The 22,555-nt window shown below is 40.9% G+C and overlaps 1 protein-coding gene across 2 annotated transcripts in view; it reads left to right on the top strand.

Moving 5' to 3' along the window:
* Positions 1 to 22,555, top strand: part of Hel89B (histone acetyltransferase 1) — a 76,865-nt gene that overhangs the window by 17,030 nt on the left and 37,280 nt on the right. For both annotated transcript variants that reach the window (XM_076187085.1, XM_076187084.1), the window contains exons 7-14: positions 1,856 to 2,014; positions 2,608 to 2,743; positions 10,885 to 11,070; positions 14,328 to 14,541; positions 14,764 to 14,992; positions 18,093 to 18,236; positions 19,787 to 19,952; positions 22,181 to 22,442. In XM_076187085.1, the coding sequence (XP_076043200.1) occupies positions 1,856 to 2,014; positions 2,608 to 2,743; positions 10,885 to 11,070; positions 14,328 to 14,541; positions 14,764 to 14,992; positions 18,093 to 18,236; positions 19,787 to 19,952; positions 22,181 to 22,442 (1,496 nt within the window). The remainder of the gene's footprint in view (positions 1 to 1,855; positions 2,015 to 2,607; positions 2,744 to 10,884; positions 11,071 to 14,327; positions 14,542 to 14,763; positions 14,993 to 18,092; positions 18,237 to 19,786; positions 19,953 to 22,180; positions 22,443 to 22,555) is intronic.

Here is a 22,555-nt window from a genome sequence, read left to right as displayed (position 1 = left end):
CGGATCATTTCTGTATCCTGCCCACTGCCATGGGTCAGAAGCAGTGCAACAAGACCCTGCATATCTAAAACAAGGCCACTTCACTTATTTAACAACCTTCCCTCTCTGTCCCCTCATACAGAAAAAAGAGAAGATGGGGAGAAGTCCCTTCAAGCTGTGTCAAAATATCATTCATACACAACCACTCCCTACCCTCCATCCCCCACCCCCTCCCTTCCTTGCATCACAGCATCATCTATACACAGCCATTCTCCACTCAAGCCTATCTCCTACCTTCTCCCTTCTTTGCTCAACAGACATTCCCCTCTTGCTCAGCAGCCCTTTCACCCCCATCTATCCATGTCATCCTTGGTCGTCCCCTCAAGTTCACTCCCTTCACCTCTGCCTTCCATGCCTCTTTTACTAATCTTTCATCACTCATTCTTTCCATGTGTCCAAACCATCCCAATAATTTTATGTCAGCCCTATCTGCCATTTTTTCCACCCCAGCTCTCCTCCTCACCTCATTTCTCACTCTATCCAACCCTGACCATACTTCTCAGACATTTCATCTCAAACACATTCAGACTTTTCCTCTCTGCCTCTTTTAAATTCCATGTTTCTGCTCCATTGTGCCTCAGTTGGCATAATCACCCTTTCATATAATCTATTTGCATCCATTCCCAAATGCCTATTTCTCATGACACTTTTTAATCCCCCAAGGTATTTACTTGCTTCTTACAGTCTACAATTTACTTTCACCTCCACTCCTTTCTTTCTTGCCACATGTGACCCCAAATACCTAAAGCTATTCACTTCCTCCAGCCTCTCTCTCCTTTAAGACTTACTTCCAACTGGCTGCCATCCTCTGCCTTTGTACATCTCATCACCTTACTTTTACCCACATTTACCTTGAACTTCCTCCTATTGCATACCCTCCCAAACTCAGTCACTGAGTCCCTTAACCTCTTCCATATGATGACGCCTACATAGGCATCATGAGGCACAAATAGGTATATGAGGATGTAGGTACAGTAAGTCCTCATTATACAGTACATATGTGTTCCTGAAAACTGTACCGCAAATTGACTACCCTTAACAGCTTTCCTTAAATCTCATATATCTGCAAAATCTCCCAGAGTGCCTTTCTGTTTGAGCAGTCATAAGCCTTTTCCAAATCCATAAAGGCCCAAAAAAACCACCCTTACCTCTTGCTAAAACTTTCTCACATATCTGCCTTATCACAAAGATCTGATCAACCCTACCCCTACCTTTCTTACACCCACACTAGTCCTCACCAATTACTCCCTCTGTTCCTCTCCTAATCCTCTCAGTATGTTTTGACCCATGTAAGAGGATTAGTGCCTTTAGTAAACATGTTGCATATGTGTTGATATTTTAAGTATTTTGATATAAACAGTACAGTGATGGTCATATTATGATGGGAAGTGCTATATATGAAATGGAAAGTTGTGTTCAGATTGGTTCATACATACATATATCAAGGGCTCTTTCCCCCATACAAGGGAAGTACTCCACTCCCATTCACCACCCCTCCCTCCTTCTTCTCTTGGCTCCTCCTGGATGATGAGTCATCCCTGCATCTTGCCCACTGCCCTGGAGTGATGGAGCAGTTAGTTACGAGACATTCATTGAAATTAATTCTTTGAGGTTGTAGCGGGTGGATGTTATGGTTGTAATGAAGGTGTTCAAGAACTTGTGTGAATGAGTAGTAATGGAGAATTATAAATAGTAGTGAACTGTGTAATAGATCAGCCAAATACATACATACCAGAGGGCCATTTCCCCCTGATAAGGGAGGTGGCTGAGTCATGATATTTAATGCTTATAATTTTATACTTTTTATAATGTGCAGCAGGAGGAATGGCCACTGGAGGAGTTCTGTGATGCCTTGTGCACAGACTTGTTTAGCCCATCCTGGGAAACCCGTCATGGAGCTGGCACTGCTCTCAGGGAAATTGTTAAGACTCATGCTTGTGGAGCTGGGAAGTATATGGGAGCAACACTTGAACAGGTGAGTGTCAAAGAAATTTGTTTTCCTAAATAATTTCCACAACTGCACCATCCAAGATCTTAGGATTTTTTCCTCAAGCTGTCATTTAGTAAGGGGAGACTGAGCTTAGCTGTCATTGTATAATGCCCAAGGAGAACTTGTTGAGTCTAACACAAACCTTTTTCATGAGAAGGCACCTTACTACTCTATAGCCATAAGTTTTGCTACCAAACAAGAACTCAATCTCTTCTCTGAATAATTTCACTGGTGGCCATGGCCAATTGTGTGGAGGCTGCAGTTCTCTTACATGAGAGCCCTGGAGCAACAGATTGATAGGGTAGAACTACATGAAGTTTGACACACAAAAAAGAAAACTTCACTACATTTCCCAATTACTACTGAGCACTATTGTCTCATGTTTTGTGTGTGAGGGATGAGGGAAAGTTGTCATGTAGTTTTATTTTGTTGAATTTTTATACTTTGGGGAGGATGTATTAAAAAATGGTGATTAGATATTATTGGCAGTTGCAAACAAAACATAATGACTTCTGTACATGCAAATACATAGCTATGTCAAAGAATTCTAACCTAGTGTTTGACATTTCTTGTTGCAGATGGAAAGTTGTCACCAAGCATGGTTGGAAGATATAGCTGTAAGGATGGTATGTGTCCTAGCATTAGATCGATTTGGAGACTTTGTGTCTGATCAAGTGGTAGCACCAGTCAAGGAGACTTGTGCACAGACTCTTGGTATGTAATATTTTTGTACTTCTGAACAGAAAATGCCTTTAGAATTGATACATATACCAAGGGCTTTTTTCCCCCCCTTACAAAGGAGGTGGCCAAAGTCAAAGGCATAAATCACCTACTTCATCCCCATATACTCCACTCCCATTCACCATCCCTCCCTCACTCTTTTCTTGGGTCATCCCTGCATCTCGCCCATTGCCCTGGGTCAGAAGCAATGGAGCAAGACACAGCATATCTACAGCAAGGCCACTTCATTTAATTGGTGACCCCCGCTCCCCCCATCACATTGTGCAGAAAAAGAGAAGACAGGGAGAAATCCCTTCTGGCTGCGTCAAAATATCATTCACATATACTCCCTCTCCCCCCATCCCCCACCCACCCCCTTCCATGCATCACAGCATCATCCATACACAACCGTTCTCCACTCACCCCAATCTTATGTCTCTTCCCTTCCTCAACAGACATCCCTCTTTCCCCATGCCCCTTTTACCCCATCTATCCATCTCATCCTTGGTCATCCCCTCATGTTCACTCCCTCCTCCTTTTACTAATCTTTCTTCACTCATTCTTTCCATGTGTCCAAGCCATCCCATTACTCTTTTGTCAACCTCATCTCCCAACTTCCTTTCCACCCCTGTTCTCCTCCTCACCTACTCATTTCTCACTCTATCCAGCCTAGTAACTCCTACCATAACTCCCACCATAGAATTGATAGTTTTTGTTTAAAGCATTGGTTCTCAAACTTTTAACTGTTCCCTGCCTTTGATTGACCTTGTGTGTATGCATATCCCCTTTCATCCTCAAAAGGAAAGTATTTAACATCCCCTCCATGTGTGTATTTAAAAAATGACAGCTAATCAGTGAGAAACCTGGATTCACAAGACTGTGATTCTCAGTGCATTTTTTCATGGCACAGATTGAATACTTCATACCTCCTCTAGAAATATTATATGCCCCTTTTCCCCCTCTCCAAATTTTGGGAACCGAATACTTCATACCTCCTCTAGAAATATTATATGCCCCTTTTCCCCCTCTCCAAATTTTGGGAACCACTCGTGTAAGGAAAGATACTGGGAAAAGGTATGGTATTTCATTGGTAATACCTAGCACTTCTATTCATAGGAACAGTATTATGACTAAGAGATGGAGTCATAAAAGTGGTAATGAAAAGATTTCAGGAGGTTAATTAGTGAAAGGAGTAGGGGTGTGCAGATTCTATTTTTTTTTTTTTTTTTTTTGCTGATGCCGATGCCTATGCAGATTCCTTTTCACTCTTAGTTGTCGATGCTGATACTGATGCCGATTCCCATTCACTCATAGTTGCTGATGTCAATTCCACTTTATATAATTACGGTATATCAGTTTTTAATATAAAGTAATTAAACTGATTTTTACTTGCTTTATAATCTATTTAGATACATACATGCTAGTTGTTGAGCTGTTGGATGCTAATGATTGAATGAACTTAATGAAATGCTTATTGATTTACCACTTTATGATTATCGATGTATGATTGTATTTTTTTCTATCACTTGAAAAAAAAGGTTAAAAATTACCTATTCATAGATTTTTATGTAACTACTAACTTCAAGTAACTTAAATCAATTAATGCATGGTTTTAACCCGTATGTTGCTGGGCGAATGTTGTATATACTCGACCCCCCCAGCGTCGGAGCCAAATCTATTTTTTTATTGCTTAAATCAACTCAGAATTATGTACATACATACATATACCAAGGCTTTTTCCCCCTTCCAAGGGAGGTAGCCAAAAAGGGAAAGGCATAAAAACACTCCCACCCATTTCATCCCTACATACACCCCACACCCCTCCCACCCTCCCTCTCATCTGAGCACCTCCTGGATGACGGGTCATCCCTGCACCCTGCCCACCGCCCTGGGTCAGAAGCAGTGTCGCAAGACACAGCACATCCACAGCAAGGCCGCTTCATCCAATCGGCGACCCCCCCTCTCCGTCCCCCCTTGCATATAAGGAGAGGACGGGGAGAAATCCCTTCGGGCTGCGTCAAAATTTACTCACACATACTACCCCACCCCCCACCCCCCTGCCCATTCCTCCTCATGCAATCACATCATCCATATACAACCATTCTCCACTCACCTCTGTCTTCCGTCCTCTCCCTTCCTTCCTCAACAGACATTCCCCTCTTCCCCAAAGCCCCCTTCACCCCATCCATCCACCTCATCCTAGGACATCCCCTCATGTTCACTCCCTCCACATCTGCCTTCCATACCTCTTTTACTAGTCTTTCTTCACTCATTCTTTCCATGTGTCCAAACCATCCTAATATTCTTTCATCAACCCTATCTCCCAAATCCTTTTTCACCCCTGTTCTCCTCCTCACCTCCTCATTTCTCACTATATCCAGCCTAGTAACCCCCACCATACTTCTCAGACACCTCATCTCAAACACATTCAAACTCCTTCTTTCTTCTTCTCTTATGTTCCACGTTTCTGCCCCATACAGTGCTGTTGGCACAATCACTCCTTCATACAGTCTCCTCTTCGCATCCATTCCCAAATGTCTATTTCTCATTACTCTCTTTAATCCACCAAGGCATTTACTCGCTTCTCTCAATCTACATTCTACCTCCACCTTCACTCCACCTTTTCCTGCTACACTTGCACCCAAGTATCTAAAACTATCCACTTCCTCCAGTCGCTCTCCCTTAATGTTCACTTCCAGTCTACTACCACTTTCACCCCTTGTACATCTCATCACCTTACTTTTACCTACATTTATCTTTAGCTTTCTTCTATCACATACTCTCCCAAACTCTGCCACCAGCTTCCTCAATCCCTCCTTTGACCCTGCCTCAAGTGCTGTTATCCGCAAACAACAGCTGGCTCACCTCCCACTTCTCTCCATTTTCTTTAACCATCTCCAATCCCTGACCCACTACCTTAGCATTCACCTCTTGCACCACCCCATCCATGTATAAGTTGAACAGCCAGGGCGACATAACGCATCCTTGACGAAGTCCCACCTTTACTTCAAACCACTCACTCTCTCCATTTCTAATCCTGACACAAGCTCTACTACTCTCATAAAAACTCTTGACAGCTCCCAGAAGCTTTCCTCCTATCCCATAAATCTACATAACCTCCCACAGTGCCTTTCTGTCTACCCTATCATAAGCCTTTTCCAGATCCATAAAAGCCCAAAAAACATCCTTCCCCTTTCCTATAGCTTTCTCACATATCTGTCTTACCACAAAGATCTGATCTACACAACCTCTACCTGTCCTAAATCCACACTGTTCCTCACCAATTACTCCTTCTGTTCCTCTCCTAATCCTCTCAATTAAGATCCTCCCATAAGCCTTCCCTACTACACTTAACAGGCTAATCCCTCTGAAACTACTACATTCACACTTGTCCCCTTTTCCCTTGTAAAGAGGAACTATACAGGCACTTCTCCAGTCCTCCGGTACTCTACCCTCTCTCCAGCAAACATTAAATAACCTCACCAACCAGTCCACCATCACTGAACCTCCCTTTTTCAGACATTCTGCATGGCATCCATCCAGACTAGGTGCCTTACCTGCTTTCATCATCTTAACAACTGCCTTCACCTCATCCTTCCTTATTTCTCCTCCATTCTCCTCACTCATCACTCTCATTTTCTTCGCATTTCCCACTGCAGCTATCTTTCCTTCCCTATCCTCCTTCACATTTAGCAACTCCCTAAAATATTCTGCCCATCTTCCCCTTACTGCCATCTCTTCCATTATCATCTCTCCATCTGTACCTTTTACCTTTTCTTCTCTACTTGATTCGCCTCCTCTTCCTCTCTTAATTTCTTTCCAAAACATCTTTTTATTACTTTCAAAATTTTCTGTCATACTCCTACCCCATTTCACATCTACTCTCCTCTTTGCCTCCTTTACCTTTTGCTTTACTTCTCTTTTCTTTTCTTTGTACGTCTCATATGACTCCCCCGTCCTCTTTTGTAACCAATCTGTGAATGCTCGCTTCTTCTCTTCTACAACCTTCTTTGTTTCCTCATCCCACCATTCACTACCCTTTCTTCTATTTCCCCCTGTCCTTCTTATTCCACACACCATCCTTGCACACTTTAAGACTCCCTCCTTGAACCATCCCCATTCCTCCTCCACACCCATCTCTACTCCATCCTTTACTCCCTCCCACTCCTCCTTCAGCTTCTTTTCGTACTTCTTCTCCTTTTCCTTTTCATTCAAGGAGTTCACTCTAAGAACCTCCCTACCTTTTGTCCCTTTCCTCCTTCTCCATCTATCCTCCACTCTCAGCTTACCTTCCACCAAAAAATGATCTGATATTCCCCCACCCTCTCCCCTTAGCACATGTACATCCTTAACTCTTCCTATCATAATCCTATTTACCACTACATAATCCATTAGCGCTCTATCTACCACCCTTCCCTCCACCACCCTCTCCCATGTGTACTTATGCTTGACTTTCTTCCGAAACACTGTATTTGCTATCATCAACTCTCTTTCTAGACACATTTCCACCATCAACTCTCCACTACGATTCTTTCCTGGAACTCCACACTTCCCCACCACTCCATCGATTGGACCATTTCCCACCCTAGCATTAAGGTCTCCCAGTACTATTACATTGACATTTCTTCCTAAACCCTCTATGCACTCATTTAAATCTATCCAAAAGCCTCCCTTTCTTCCACGCTCTTCTCACTGCCAGGCCCATATGCACTTACAAAGACCCACATCTCCTTTCCCAGTTTCACCTTCATCCACATTATCCTTATTTTGATTCACCCTAGCCTAGAAATGGAGAAACTGGATAGATTTTGTCAAGATATGCATGTGAAAGTTTGGTAGAACATCCGTAGACTTTCTTTCACTCCTCACACAGATTGAACAAGGTATTTTTTCAGGGAAGCTTCATTAGAATTTGAGAGTGAAGAAATTTGACATTTATGATGTTTCAAGTCAATGTACAGTCGCCCATAACAGTCTTACACTCAGAAAATGTGTTTATAAATAGTTTTTGTGGATTTTTGGGCAAATATTTATCACTTTATGTGGTAAATTTACTTATTTATTTATTTATTTTTTATTATTTTTTTTTAATAATGATAATTTCATGGAATATAGGTGATTGTGGTGTTTCTTATTGTTTTGGTAAATGTTTTAGTAAGTATCCATCACACCAACATTGCCTGGCCACATTTTGTATTACGCAGTGCAAAATTGCCAGTTCTATACATCTGAATACGTACTAAATAGCACCTGCCTTACTGTTGAAGTACAACCTCACATCCTCATACTTCGTTTTGTACATCAGAATCGCCTAAATTATGTCCTAAAGGCCGATTTTATACCCCAAGCTACCCCAAAAGAATTGCTGTTAGGGTTGCCAGTTTTGTCAATAAATAAAAGATTTTGGGTGCCTTTTATAGCCAATGGATAAGGCTACTTGATCATAACCACAGATTTGACCCTTGATGTAATGGCTATTTTTGGCAAATTTTTTAAATTGCGACATATGACATGCCGCTGACGCTCAATCCATAAAACAATTGCGGCATACAATGTATGCTGCTGACGCTGTAGGGGTTAATGAAACACATGTGCAGAGTGTAGAATTTATTAATTTCTTGATCCTAACTTAATAGTAAAACCTGAACCTAACTCTGTCTCTACTATCGAATATTTGACCCATGGAATGCGGGAAATGGTTACAATTTTTTTTTTCTTTTTTTTTTTTTTTTTTTTTTTTTTTTTTTTCTTCCCCAAAAGCTGTGTCTGGGCATAGAATAGAAAAAGGAACAAAAAACTCAATGATTTTTTTTTTTTTTTTTTTTTTTTTCCAACTTGCTGACTCGCCTGAGTACTGCCACATTCCATGGGTCAATAGTCAAACAGTCACCAATGGGACCTTTCGCAGTCAGGCTCGTAGATTCCTATTAGCGCTAGAATTTTAAATTGTCTCGGATTTCACGAGGCAAAGGGGTGACTTAGCTAATTTGGAAACCGATGTTTAAAAAAGATACGACATAAATTGCTGCATAAATGTATTTAAAATTAAAAACATGACTCTTAATGTTATAATTTTTACTTACTGGTGTGTGATAAGGCTTTGTTAATTTAATTATAAGGTAAAACTAAAAATAGGTAATTATTTTTACTGAAGTAAGTATGAGCAGTAAAAATAAGAGGATGTTGATTTCGGTTTGTGCATTTTATCTGAGAGTGTTGAAAAATAATGGATATCACTGTCACGTCCTGTATATGAAGATAATCAGTGAGATGAAAAATAACAACAGTGGTGGTGGACATACGAAGTGAACGATGTTTGTGTAAAGAATAGCTTCTTAGATCTGCTGGGAGCTATTTTAAAACAAATATGACTAATTTTACGTGTGCCGTGGCAGACTCCACGTCAGATTCAAGAAAAAATAAGAGAAAGACAAATGTTAATCGTACCGAAAAAATTAAGTCTTTGATGCAAAATTATATTTTCAATACATTACATGGATTTGCCTATTGCTTGGTGCATTCAAATGAAAGTATATAACAGTATACGTCCATTGAAGTCGGTAGAAAATGACAAATTGCTTGGCTTGATACAATTGTAGGCTGTTTTACGAATATCATCTGTAATTATAAATAGAGGCTCAAACAATGCTATATGCCGTTTGCAATCATGAAATTCATTGACTTAAATTTCAGACACAATAATGTACAATGATACACCTCTGTAAGCTCATAAAACTTGCCCAAAAAAGTATTTATTTTCCGGCAAGAATTACAAAATCTGGTGGTGTCTGGTATCAAATCGCTCACTGCGAAAGGTCCCATTGAAGTTCAACAGCATCAATTTCTCCCCTGTTTCTGGAGGTATTTGGGGTCTCATGTGGCAGGAAAGGAAGGGGTGGAGGTAGAAGTAGATAGTAGATTGAGAGAAGCAAGTAAGTACCTTGGAGGATTAAAAAGTGTAATGAGAAATAGACATTTGGAAATGGATGCTAAGAGGAGATTGTATGAAAGGTTGATTGTGCCAACAGCTGTATAGGGCAGAAACATAGAACATAAGAGATGAAGAGTTTAAATGTCTTTGAGTTGAAAAGACTGAGATTTGGAAACATGGTGAGGAGGAGAGCTGGGGTGGAAAAGTAAATGAGAGATCGGGTTGATGAAAGAGTATTGGGATGGTTTGGACACACGGAAAGAATGATTGGAGAAAGTAAAAGAAGTGTGGAAGGCAGGGGTGAATGGAGTGAACATGAGGGTGTGACCAAGGATGAGGTGGATGGATGGGAGTGAAAGGGGTGTTGAGCAAGAGAGGGATGTCTGTTGAGGAAGGAAGGGAGAAGGCAGAAAATAGGGGTGAGTGGAGAATGGTTGTGTGTGGATGATACTGTGATGAATGGAAGGGAGTGGATGGGAGAGGGGGTAGGGAGTGGTTGTGTGTAAATGAAATTGTGATGCATCCTGAAGAGATTTATACCTGTCTTCATTGTTTCTGCAATAGGGGATGCAGAAGGAGGTTTATTGATTAAATTAAGTGGCTTTGCTATGGATGTGCTATGTCTTGCTGTATTGCTTCTGACCCAGGGTGATGGGAGAGATGCAAGGATGACCTGTCATCCAGGAGGAGCCAAGAGGAGAGGGAGGGAGGGGTGGTGGATGAGTGGAATGGGTGGGAGTGGGTATATGCATTTTGACTTTAGCTACCTCCTTTGTAAGGGGGGGAAAAGCCCTTGGTATATATATATATATTGTATGTGTGTAATTTCATTCAGATTTGCTCTGTCCCCTGTAGCACAAGATTGTGCCTGAAATTGAATAGGATTGTTTGGTGTTAGCCAGGACAAAATCTCTAAAGGCTTTATAGGGAAGAGATTGAGATGGTCTTAACCCCCTTAACAGAGGATCTTCCTATATCTGAATGAATTCATCTGGTATTGGCCAGAATGAAATCTGTAGTCTTATCATGATAATGGGGTTAAATCAGCACAGAATTTCTCTTTTATCCTTCTGTCTCATTCAGATAGATATGTCATGTACTTTCAGGCAAACTGATGTAGAAAAAACACTTGCTTTCAGAGAAACTTAAGACAAGACAAACTTGTTTCATGTAATTATTTACAAGTAAAGGTGTAATTTTTCAGGTGGTGTGCTGCAGCTGTTGATGGAAAAAGGAGTAATGGAAGTTTTGAAGTTATTGCTCGATTTACTGAGCTGGCACCAATGGGAAGCACGTCATGGTGGACTTCTAGGGCTCAAATACCTTTTGGCTGTGCGAGAGGACATGGAGTCTAAACTCTTGCCCATAGCATTTTCTCACATCTATCGAGGTACTGAAATGTAATGTTTCTGATTATGCTAAGTGTGTGCATGGTTTCATGTTGATAATTTAATGTACTAAATTTTATAGAGTTCACAAAGCGTTCTGCTTTGGGTATTATAACTTTATTATTCATAACCCAGTTGACTACAATAAAATTAATCAATCTATTGCCTTGGGTCTTCCTTGCAGGAGACCTGTGGCCTTGAAGTATCCAGCCACAGGCACCAGGTTGGCCCATAATTACTTAAAGAAATTTTGCATTATGTAAATTGTGTAAGTGTCAGGGTAAGATGACATATTATGTGTCTTCTGTGTGGTGTCGTCATCAAGGGGCATGGTATCTTGTTTCTAGGTGGAACATTGATGATGACCTAAATGTATAACTTTGCACTCATTAGATTTCAATAGCCACTTTCTTTTAAAGCCATCTGTTCTGTATACAGCCCAAAGGGGTTTTCCCCTGTCTTCTCTCTTTTAATGGGAGAGATGGCAGAGTATTTTAGGGAGTTCCTAAATGTGAAGGAGGATTGGGAGAGAAAGGCTGTTCCAGTGGGAAAGGCTAAGAAAATGACAGTGATGAATAAGGAAATGGAAGAGAAATAAGGAAAGATGAGGTAAAAATAGCTATTAAAATGATGAGAGTAGGTAAGGCACCTGGGTTGGATGGGTGTTATGCAGATTGTCTAAAAAAGGAAGGTACAATGATGGTGGACTGGCTGATGAGATTGTTTAATGTTCTTTTAAAATAGGGAAGAGTGCTGGAGGACTGCCTGTATAGTTCCACTTTACTAGGGAAAAGGGGGTAAGTGTGAGTGTAGTAGTTTCAGAGGGATCAGTTAGTTAATTGCAGTTTGGAAGGCTTATGTGAGGGTTTTGATTGAGAGGATTAGGAGAGGAACAGAAGGAGTAATTGGTGAGGAACAGTGTAGGTTTATGCCAGGTAGGGGTTGTGTGGATCAGATTTTTGTTGTAAGGCAGATATGTGAGAATGTTTTAGGAAAAGGTAATGTTTTTTGTGGCCTTTATGGATTTTGAAAAGTTTTATGACAAGGTAGACAGGAAGGCACTGTATGAGGTATTGGAGATATATATAATAGGAGGAAAGATGTTAAGAGCAGTCAAATTTTTTTATGATAGTAGAGCAACAGACTGGAAGTGAGTATTAAGGAAGAGAGACTGGAGGAAGTGGATAGTTTTAGATACTTGGGTGCAAATGTGGCAGGAAAAGGTGGAGTGAAGGTGGAGGTAGAATGTAGATTGAGAGAAGTGAGTAAATGCCTTGGTGGATTAAAGAGTGTAATGAGGAATAGACATTTGGAAATGGATGCTAAGAGGAGACTATATGAAGGAGTGATTGTGCCAACAGCACTGTATGGGGCAAACATGGAACATAAGAGAGGAAGAGAGAAAGAGTTTGAATGTGTTTGAAATGAGGTGTCTGAGAAGTATGATGGGGGTTACTAGGCTAGATAGAGTGAGAAATGAGGAGGTGAGGTAGTATGTGTGAGCAAATTTTGACGCAGCCTGAAGGGATTTCTCCCCGTCTTCTCCTTTTATGCATGGGGGGACGGAGAGGGGGGGTCGCCGATTTAATGAAGCGGCCTTACTGTGGATGTGCTGTGTCTTGCGACACTGCTTCTGACCCAGGGCAGTGAACAAGGTGCAGGGATGACCCGTCATCCAGGAGGTGTTAAGATGAGGGTGGAGGGGTGTAGTGTGTATTCAGGGATGGAATGGGTGGGAATGATTTTATGCCTTTTCCTTTTTGGGTACCTCCCTTGTAAGGGGGAAAAAGCCTTGGTATATGTATGTATGTATTTTGTCAACCTTGTGGGTGGCATGTCCAGTCTAGAATTGCTGCCCCCCTAAATGTGCCGCCCCAGGGAATATGTGTCCCTCCCCCCCCAATGTGAGGGCCCTGTCTGTACCTGGGTCTCCTGAGTGGTTGTCTGCCTTGTATTGCCCCTTCTGTCACTTTTCTAGGTAGTCTGTCTATATCCATTTGGGCACAGTGACCAACCCACCTTAATCTTCTTCCCCGCACTTTGCACTGTATATATGGTTGGCCTATTATGTCTGATTTCCCAGTTGTGCTTACGTCCCCAGCTACCTTCTTTGTCATCATACACTGGACTGAGGGTTCTTCTCAAGATTTTATTTTCAAAGACTTCCATTCTCCTCTGTTTTGTCAGTACTCAGGTCTCACTTCCACATAAGACAGTTGCCTTTATTATGATGTTGCATGTTCTTAGCTTGATTCTTCTGCTAATACTTCTCTTCATCACCGATGATAGGGCATAGTAGCATCTGTTTCCAGCTGCTTTGTGTTAGTTTATTTTTCTATCCAATTAATTTTTCTCACTCCTGATTGTCCCGGTGTACTTGAAATTATCCATTTTCTTTACATTTAAAGACCCAACTTGCTCCTACCTTGGTGTGTAATTGCCATCTCTACTTAGCTTCATAATTTCTGTCTTCTGTTCATTAATCTTAACCATACCTGTTCCATTGTTCTTTGGATTATTGTAAACATCTCATCAATTTCCTTTTCTGTCTCTGTTATCACATCAACATCATCAGCATATGTGAGAAAATTCATTTGATTGTGTGAGAATTTTGCTGCTCCTGGATGGTTGATGCTCTGTTTGACAGCTTTCTCTAGTACGAGGTTAAACAGTGTGGGTGACAATATACATCCTTGTCTCTTTCTTCCCAATTACCATTATATGACACAATGATTGCCTGTGCACAGAATCATACACGTGTTTAAAGTCTACAAAGAGTTGAAACAGGGTGAAGAAGCCATTGATGTATAAATATATTCTAAATTCTAGATCTAGTTCTAAGTTCCACATAAAAAGAAATCCCCTTGGGTGGCATGAATTTCTTGTCCCATCATGACCACGAATTTCTTGTCCCATCATGACCACTCTCCACTCATCTTTTTCTTTCCCTTCACTACTTGACAGTCATTCCACAAGGAGTTAAGATAGAAGGGTATGGGTCATACCAGCACTTGCTTAATGTGTAGATTCTCCTCCTCCTTCCAACACTCACTATGTAGATTCCTCTGCATCCTCCTTCTTAATGTGGTCCTAATGATTTCAAGTTTCTCCAAGTTCTTGCAACTGTTATGGTGTAAAAGTGAAGGCTTAGAAGCTGATCAGTATGATTTTTCATGTGGAGTTGTGGAAAGTTAATTTATTTTTTATTTTATATCCGTCTATATATATATATATATATATATTTATTTATTTATTTTAGGCATCTGTGATCCAATGGATGATGTAGTAGCAGTTGCAGCTTCAGCTTTAATCCCAGTTGCAACATATCTTGTTAAGCAGCTGAGTGTAGAAGTACGACAAGTTGTGACAACTCTGTGGGATTCACTGTTGGAAATTGATGACCTGACTGCATCAACACATTCTGTTTTGATGCTATTAGCAAAGCTGTTGTCCCATCCAGGCACTTGGGATAGGTGGGTATGAAGTATGATGTTATTAAATTTAAGTCTCAAATATTTTGTGCAACATGAGTGTAAATAAATAATTGTTTTAAAGATGGACGGGGGTGGGTGGGCTTTGGCCGGCTACCTCTCATATAAGGGGGAAGAAGCCTTTGCTATATAGATGAACTTTTATTGCTTTACTGGGTTGACATTTGAGCTTCAATAATCTATGGTTATTATTCCTCTTTTCAGCACTATGGGGAATTTAGCAGAAAATGTTTCCCGACTTTGGCCCTTCTTGTACCATAGCAGTCGTAGTGTTCGAAGTTCAGCTCTGCATACGCTCGAGACTCTGACAGGGCCAAATTCTCCACAGAAGCCTGAACAATGGCTTGCTCCTATAATTCAACCTACTGTGCAGCATGTTTATCAGAGAGCCATTCTGGAGACTTGTTCAGAAAATTTGAAGATGATATACAAGGTATTTGATTACTCTAATTTCTTTCTGAGGGAGTATGTGTGAATAAAATTGACGCAGCCTGAAGGGATTTCTCCCCATCTTCTGTCATCCAGGAGGAGCCAAGATAAAAGAGAGGGAATGGGTGGGAGTGGATTTTATGCGTTTGTTTTTTGGTTACCTTCCTTGTAAGGGGGAGAAAGCCTTTGGTATACATATTATGTCTTGCTACATTGTTTCTAAGTGAAGAAATATAAGTGAAAGGGGTATGGAAGACAGAGGTGGAAGGTGTGAACATGAGGGGGCAACCAAGGATGAGATGGATGGATTGGGTAAAAGGGGCATTGGGAAAGAGGGAAATGTCTGTTGAGGAAGGAAGGGAGAACACAGAAGATAGGGGTGAATGGAAAATGGTTATGTATGGATAATGCTGTGATGCATGGAAGGGAGTAGGGGGTGGATGGAGTGAGGGAGTATGTGTGAATGATATTTTTCCACAGCCCAAAGGGATTTCTCCTCATCTCTTTTTCGGCATGAGGGGACAGAAAGGGGGGTCACCGATTGAAATAAGTGGCCTTGCTGTGGATGTGCTGTATCTTGCTACATTTGCTTCTGACCAAGGGTAGTGGGTGAGATGCAGGGATGACCTGTCATCCAGGAGCCAAGATAAAAGGGCGGGAGGGGGTGAGTGGGAGTGGAGTATGTGGGGAGGGAATGGGTGAGAGTTGAATTTATGCCTTTGTTTTTTGGCTACCTCCCTTGTAAGGGGGAAAAGCCATTGGTATATGTATGTATTATTATTTATTTATTGATGTGGAGGGAGTGAACATGAGGGGACGTCCTAGGATGAGGTGGATGGATGGGGTGAAGGGGGCTTTGGGGAAGAGGGGAATGTCTGTTGAGGAAGGACGGGAGAGGACAGAAGACGGGTGAATGGAGAATGGTTGTATATGGAGGATGTTGTGATGCATGAGGTGGAATGGGCCGGGGGATGGGGGGTGAGGTAGTATGTGTGAGCAAAATTTGATGCAGCCCGAAGGGATTTCTCCCCATCTTCTCCTTTTATGCAATTGGGGGGACGGAGAGGGGGGGGTCGCTGATTTAATGAAGCAGCCTTGCTATGGATGTGCTGTGTCTTGCGACACTGCTTGTGACCCAGGGCAGTGAACAAGGTGCAGGGATGACCCGTCATCCAGGAGGTGCTAAGATAAGAGGGAGGGTGGAGGGGTGTAGAGTGTATTCAGGGATGGAATGGGTGGGAATGATTTTATGCCTTTTCGTTTTTGGCTACCTCCCTTGTAAGGGGGAAAAAGCCTTGGTATATGTATGTATGTATGTATTGATTATTATTATTTTATTTATTTATTTATTTATTTTTTAAGTCTACCCTCTCTCCAGCAAACATTAAATAATCTCACCAACCAGTCCACCATCACTGAACCTCCCTTTTTCAGACATTCTGCATGACATCCATCCAGACCAGGTGCCTTAACTGCTTTCAGCATCTTTACAACTGCCTTCACCTCATCCTTCCTTATTTCCCCTCCATTCTCCTCACTCATCACTCTCATTTTCTTCGTATTTCCCACTGCAGCTATCTTTCCTTCCCTATCCTCCTTCACATTCAGCAACTCCCTAAAATATTCTGCCCATCTTCCCCTCACTGCCATCTCTTCCATTATCAACTCTCCATCTGCACCTTTTACCTTTTCTTCCCTACTTGATTCGCCTCCTCTTCCTCTCTTAATTTCTTTCCAAAACATCTTTTTATTACTTTCAAAATTTTCTGTCATACTCCTACCCCATTTCACATCTGCTCTCCTCTTTGCCTCCTTTACCTTTTGCTTTACTTCTCTTTTCTTTTCTTTGTACGTCTCATATGACTCCCCTGTCCTCTTTTGTAACCAATCTGTGAATGCTCGCTTCTTCTCTTCTACAACCTTCTTTGTTTCCTCATCCCACCATTCACTACCCTTTCTTCTATTTCCCCCTGTCCTTCTTGTTCCACACACCATCCTTGTACACTTTAAGACTCCCTCCTTGAACCATCCCCATTCCTCCTCCACACCCGTCTCTGCTCTATCCTTTACTCCCTCCCACTCCTCCTTCAGCTTCTTTTTGTACTCCTTCTCCTTTTCCTTTTCATTCAAGGAGTTCACTCTAAGAACCTCCCTACCTTTTGTCCCTTTCCTCCTTCTCCATCTATCCTCCACTCTCAACTTACCTTCCACCAAAAAATGATCTGATATTCTCCCACCCTCTCCCCTTAGCACATGTACATCCTTAACTCTTCCTATCATAATCTTATTTACCACTATACAATCCATTAGCGCTCTATCTACCACCCTCTCCCATGTGTACTTATGCTTGACTTTCTTCCGAAACACTGTATTTGCTATCATCAACTCTCTTTCTAGACACATTTCCACCATCAACTCTCTGCTACGATTCTTTCCTGGAACTCCACACTTCCCTGAAAGAATATTAGGATGGTTTGGACACATGGAAAGAATGAGTGAAGAAAGACTAGTAAAAGAGGTATGGAAGGCAGATGTGGAGGGAGTGAACATGAGGGGACGTCCTAGGATGAGGTGGATGGATGGGGTGAAGGGGGCTTTGGGGAAGAGGGGAATGTCTGTTGAGGAAGGAAGGGAGAGGACGGAAGACAGAGGTGAGTGGAGAATGGTTGTATATGGATGATGTTGTGACTGCATGAGGAGGAATGGGCGGGGGGGTGGGGGGTGGGGTAGTATGTGTGAGTAAATTTTGACGCAGCCCGAAGGGATTTCTCCCCGTCCTCGCCTTATATGCAAAGGGGGACGGAGAGGGGGGGTCGCCGATTAAATGAAGCGGCCTTGCTGTGGATGTACTGTGTCTTGCGACACTGCTTCTGACCCAGGGCGGTGGGCAGGGTGCAGGGATGACCCGTCATCCAGGAGGTGCTCAGATGAGAGGAAGGGTGGGAGGGGTGTGGAGTGTATTTAGGGATGAAATGGGTGGGAGTGTTTTTATGCCTTTCCCTTTTTGGCTACCTCCCTTGGAAGGGGGAAAAAGCCTTGGTATATGTATGTATGTATGTATTTTTTAAGTCTGAATGTATCTCATGCCTTTGTTTTCTTTATAGATATGGGACCAAGTTCTTTGTGCTGTTGCATTAGAAAAGTTGCTACCTGCTGTCTGTCCACTGGTGCCCTCCTGGCTGTGTCTTATGATGGGCACTGCAAAGACGCCTCTTGATCCTGCCCTCATGCTGCAAGCACAGCATAATGTAAGCACAACTTTACATGGTTGTATTTACCTAATTGTAAGGATTACAAAGGATTACAAAGGTGGAGCATGCTGACAGGAGACCTTTTGATCCATATCTAGGTTGGATGCAAAAAAAAAAATCATATTAATAATAAAATAATAAATAAAAACTATGATAATGTAAATAACAAATAAAATACATAAATAAATGCATAGGTATAGTTAAATGATAAACAAACAGGTAAATAGTAAATAATAATAAATTGACATATAACTAATAATAAATGAAAATCAGACAGACAAATTATAACAAAACAAAAACAAATAATATAACATAAATCATAATCATTACAGCATCTTACTTAGGTATTTATCTAAATGATTCTTAAAGCTTCGAACTGAACTACATTGCACTACCTGTGCAGGAAGTTTATTCCATTCATTTACTACACGGTTGGCAAAGTTGTTTCTACCTACTTCCAAATTGAATCTATTTCCGGACAGTTTGAGACCATTGTTTCTTGTCTGATTCTCATTCAATGTAAAAATTTTGTCACTTTTGATGTTGTCAATTCCCTTTAGAATTTTAAAGACCTGTATATATGTATTTGTATGAGTATGCATATGTGTTTAAACATCAAAGAATAACATTCTCCTGTAGGGATATACATCTGTGAGGTGGAAAGAGAGTTGATAGATTATGTTGATCATACATTGCTGAAATGATCAGGACATATAGAAAGAGAGTAAGGAAAGACTACCAAAAATAGTGTCTAAAGCAGAATTGGATGGAGCGAACATGAAGAAAAGACCAAGAATAAGGTGGATGGATGGGGTAAAAGGGGTATTAGATGCAAGAGAAGTGTGTCAAGCAGAGAAGAGTGCAAAAGATAGGAATTAATTGAAAGTGGTTGTAAGTGGATGAGTAAATGATGCAGCCCAAAAGAAGGATCTAGTTTGCTCTTTAAATTTCTTGAATGGATGACTTTGGGTGTTGTCATATAATGAAGAACTGGGGAGGGGGGGGGGGTAAACCAACTCTGGCTGTCGGGCCCTGCCATGAAAGAAGTGTGTTTTTCTGCTTTGCTTTTGACCTGCATTGTGTGGCTGAGGACAGGGAAGAATATGAAATGCTAAGATAGGAGGGACGGGATTATTTTATTTTATTTATTTATATATTTATTTTTATTATTATTATTTTTTTTTTTATGGATGTTAGGTATGGATTTACTCAGCCACTGCCATTATAAACAGGAAAAGGCTTTTGGGGATATGTATGTACATATTGCTCCTTCATTCCTGTATTATGTGTATGCAGTTATTTTATAGAATGGGTCTGTTCAAGAAAATATTAAGATTTTGTGGTTTTGAACCAAAGTAGTGGTTTATCCCAAAATATGGATTTTTCAAAGATCATGTTTTATTTTGAAGTTCAGAAAAATAAATAATCATGTTTGGTATATATGTATATTCCATTTTATTTGGTACTCACATCTTGACAAGTATATGGAATATATTAGAATATTATGGAATGAATCACTTGTAGCAGCAATGTAATTTTTATTTTAGGAGAAGATGTCGGACACTCGGAAGCGTCGGCTAGTGCCAAACTTGGAAGAAACGGTGGAACGTGGTGAAGTGAAGTTTTATCTAGGAGAGAATGACACACAGAGTGATGCAAAAGATAAATATTGTGCTGTGATGAAGGCCAGATGTTCTGCAGCTAAGTTGTTAGGTAAGCCAATTTGAAGTTTATCAAAGAAAGGAAGATATAAGAAGGGATTTAATAGGTCGTGGGAATGAATTAAGAAAGGCCACATGTCAAAAGGATGTGAAGAAATACAGTTTTCCCTATAGATACATAAATATATGGAATAGCTTAGAAAGTGATATAGCCCAAGCTCAAACAATACCAGAGTTCAAATCTAAGTATGATAATTGGAAATCAAGGAGAGATTAAGTTGAGACTGTACATGGATTTGACTTTAGGTATGTTAGAGAACTAAAGAATAGGAGATTGGGCCCAATGAGCATTGCTGTTTCCCTGTATAATACAATTAGGTAAATACATGCACACACACACACTAGCAAACATACATACATATGGAGCTGCCTAGTGTAGGCCTTATGGTCTCTTGCAGTCTCCTTCATTCTTATGTTCTTATATACCAAAGGCTTTTTTCCCCCATACACAAGAGGTAGCCAAAAAGAAAAAGGCATAGAAACCACTCCTATTCCATCCCCTACATACTCCACTCCCTTCCACCCTCTTCCCTCCCTCACATCTTGGCACCTCCTGGATGACAGGTCATCCCTGCATCCTGTCCACTGCCCTGGGTGAGAAGCAGTGTCGCAAGGCACAGCACATCCACAGCAAGGCCACTTCATTAATTCAATGACCCCCTCTCTCTGTCCCCTCATGCAAAAAAGGAGAAGACAAGGAGAAATCCCCTCAGGCTGCGTCAATTTATTTCTCATACATACTCCCTCACTCCCCATCCCCCACCCCCTCATGCATCACAGCATCATCCATACACAACCCTTCTCCATTCACCCCTATCTTCTGTCCTCTCCCATCCTTCCTCAACAGACATTCCTCTCTTTCATAATGCCCCTTTTACCCCATCCATCCATCTCATCCTAGGATGCCCCCTCATATTCCTTCCTTCCACCTCTGCCTTCTACACCTCTTTTACTAGTCTTTCCTTACTTGTTCTTTCCATGTGTCCAAACCATCCTAATACTTTTTCATCAACCCTATCTCCCAACTCCCTTTCCACCCCTGTTCTCTTCACCTCCTCATTTCTCACTCTGTTTAGCCTAGCAACCCCTATCACACTTCACAGACACCTCATCTCAAACACATTCAAACAGGAAACAGAAAACAATGAAAAAGAAAAAAATTAAAAACTATACCAACATAGATGGCATGATTTCAGGATTAAATGAATTAAACAATTATTTTGTTGAAGAGAAAACAGATATAATGGGAATTGTGGAGACAAAATTAAAAGGTCCACTACCACCAAATAATATTGGACAAGGTTTATGTAATCACTGGATTAAAAATAAGAGAGGAAAAACAGGGTGGAGGAGTCATGTCTTTGACTAAGAAAGGCTTAAATGTGACAAAGATAACAGAAGGAAATAATAATGTGGATTTGATTATGATAAAAGTTGAAAATAATGAATGGCACTTGGAAAAAGTAAAAGAAAAAAAAAAAAAGAATATCAGGACAATATAAAATTGGTGCAAAGGAAGTAAAGAAAGTTGGTTCTGAAAAAGACCTAGGAGTAATCATCACCAAAGATATGTCCCCAGACAAGCAGATCAATAATGGTGTCTTTTAATTATTTGGATGAGGATTGGTAAAGAAAATACTAGTCACACTGATAAAACCAAGATTGGAGTATGCAGCGACATTATTGACACCCAGTACAAAAAAGAATATAAGGAAAAGAGAAAGAATCCAAAGAGCAATGACAAAGATGGCCCCAACACTTTCAAAACTGATATATGAGCAAAGATTGTCTAAAGTGGAACTACCAATCCTGGAACAAAGAAGAGAAAGAGGTGATCTGTTGGCCATTTATAGAATTATGAAAGGTATGGAAGTCCTTAGTAGAGAAGACTTGTTAAATTGGGATAGAAGAAAAACAAGGCGACATGAAAAGAAACTCAAAAAGGACAGTTATAGAAGAGATCTGGAAAAAACAAAATGGCTTTCCACACAGAGTGGTGGATGTCTGGAACAAATTGGACGAAACAGTAGTGTGTGCAAACACCATACATGAATTTAAGAACAAACTGGATATTGCGAGATACAAAGACGGGTCACTACGAGCATATCTCCCCTTCTCATATAATACAACTAGGTTAATACACGGTTATCAAAGTGATATATTTTCAACTGTATAATTGTATGACATTCATTTTAAATGATGTGATTTATTTTTTGACAGGCAAGCTCTCAATATATGTGATCAAGCCAATGCCAGGTGTTGAATATTCACCTGAAGATACACCTGTACAGTGCTATGAAAGACTTCTGTTGGCTCACCTAACTTCCAGATCAGCTTTGCAGCGCATGGCAGTTGGACTGGTTGTGCGTGAATGGGCTATGTCCGTACCAAATTTTGAATGTCCCAACTTGCTCAAGGCTGAGCTGCATAACTGTTTACATGATGTTGTCTATTATGATGAAATAGCTGTGTCTTTCACAAGGTTAGTTGTAATTCTTTTTCAGTATTATCAGGTACTAATCATGAAGTGTCTTGCTGTATTGCTTCTGACCTGGGCAGTAGACAGGAAACTAGGATGACTCATCATTCATGAGG

The sequence above is a fragment of the Oratosquilla oratoria genome, chromosome 6, assembly GCF_046742065.1.
Source record: "Oratosquilla oratoria isolate Oo_2021 chromosome 6, ASM4674206v1, whole genome shotgun sequence".
In the NCBI taxonomy this organism is placed as follows: domain Eukaryota; kingdom Metazoa; phylum Arthropoda; class Malacostraca; order Stomatopoda; family Squillidae; genus Oratosquilla; species Oratosquilla oratoria.
Note: the sequence above shows the minus strand (reverse complement) of the source record. Positions and strands in the feature narration are given on the sequence as shown.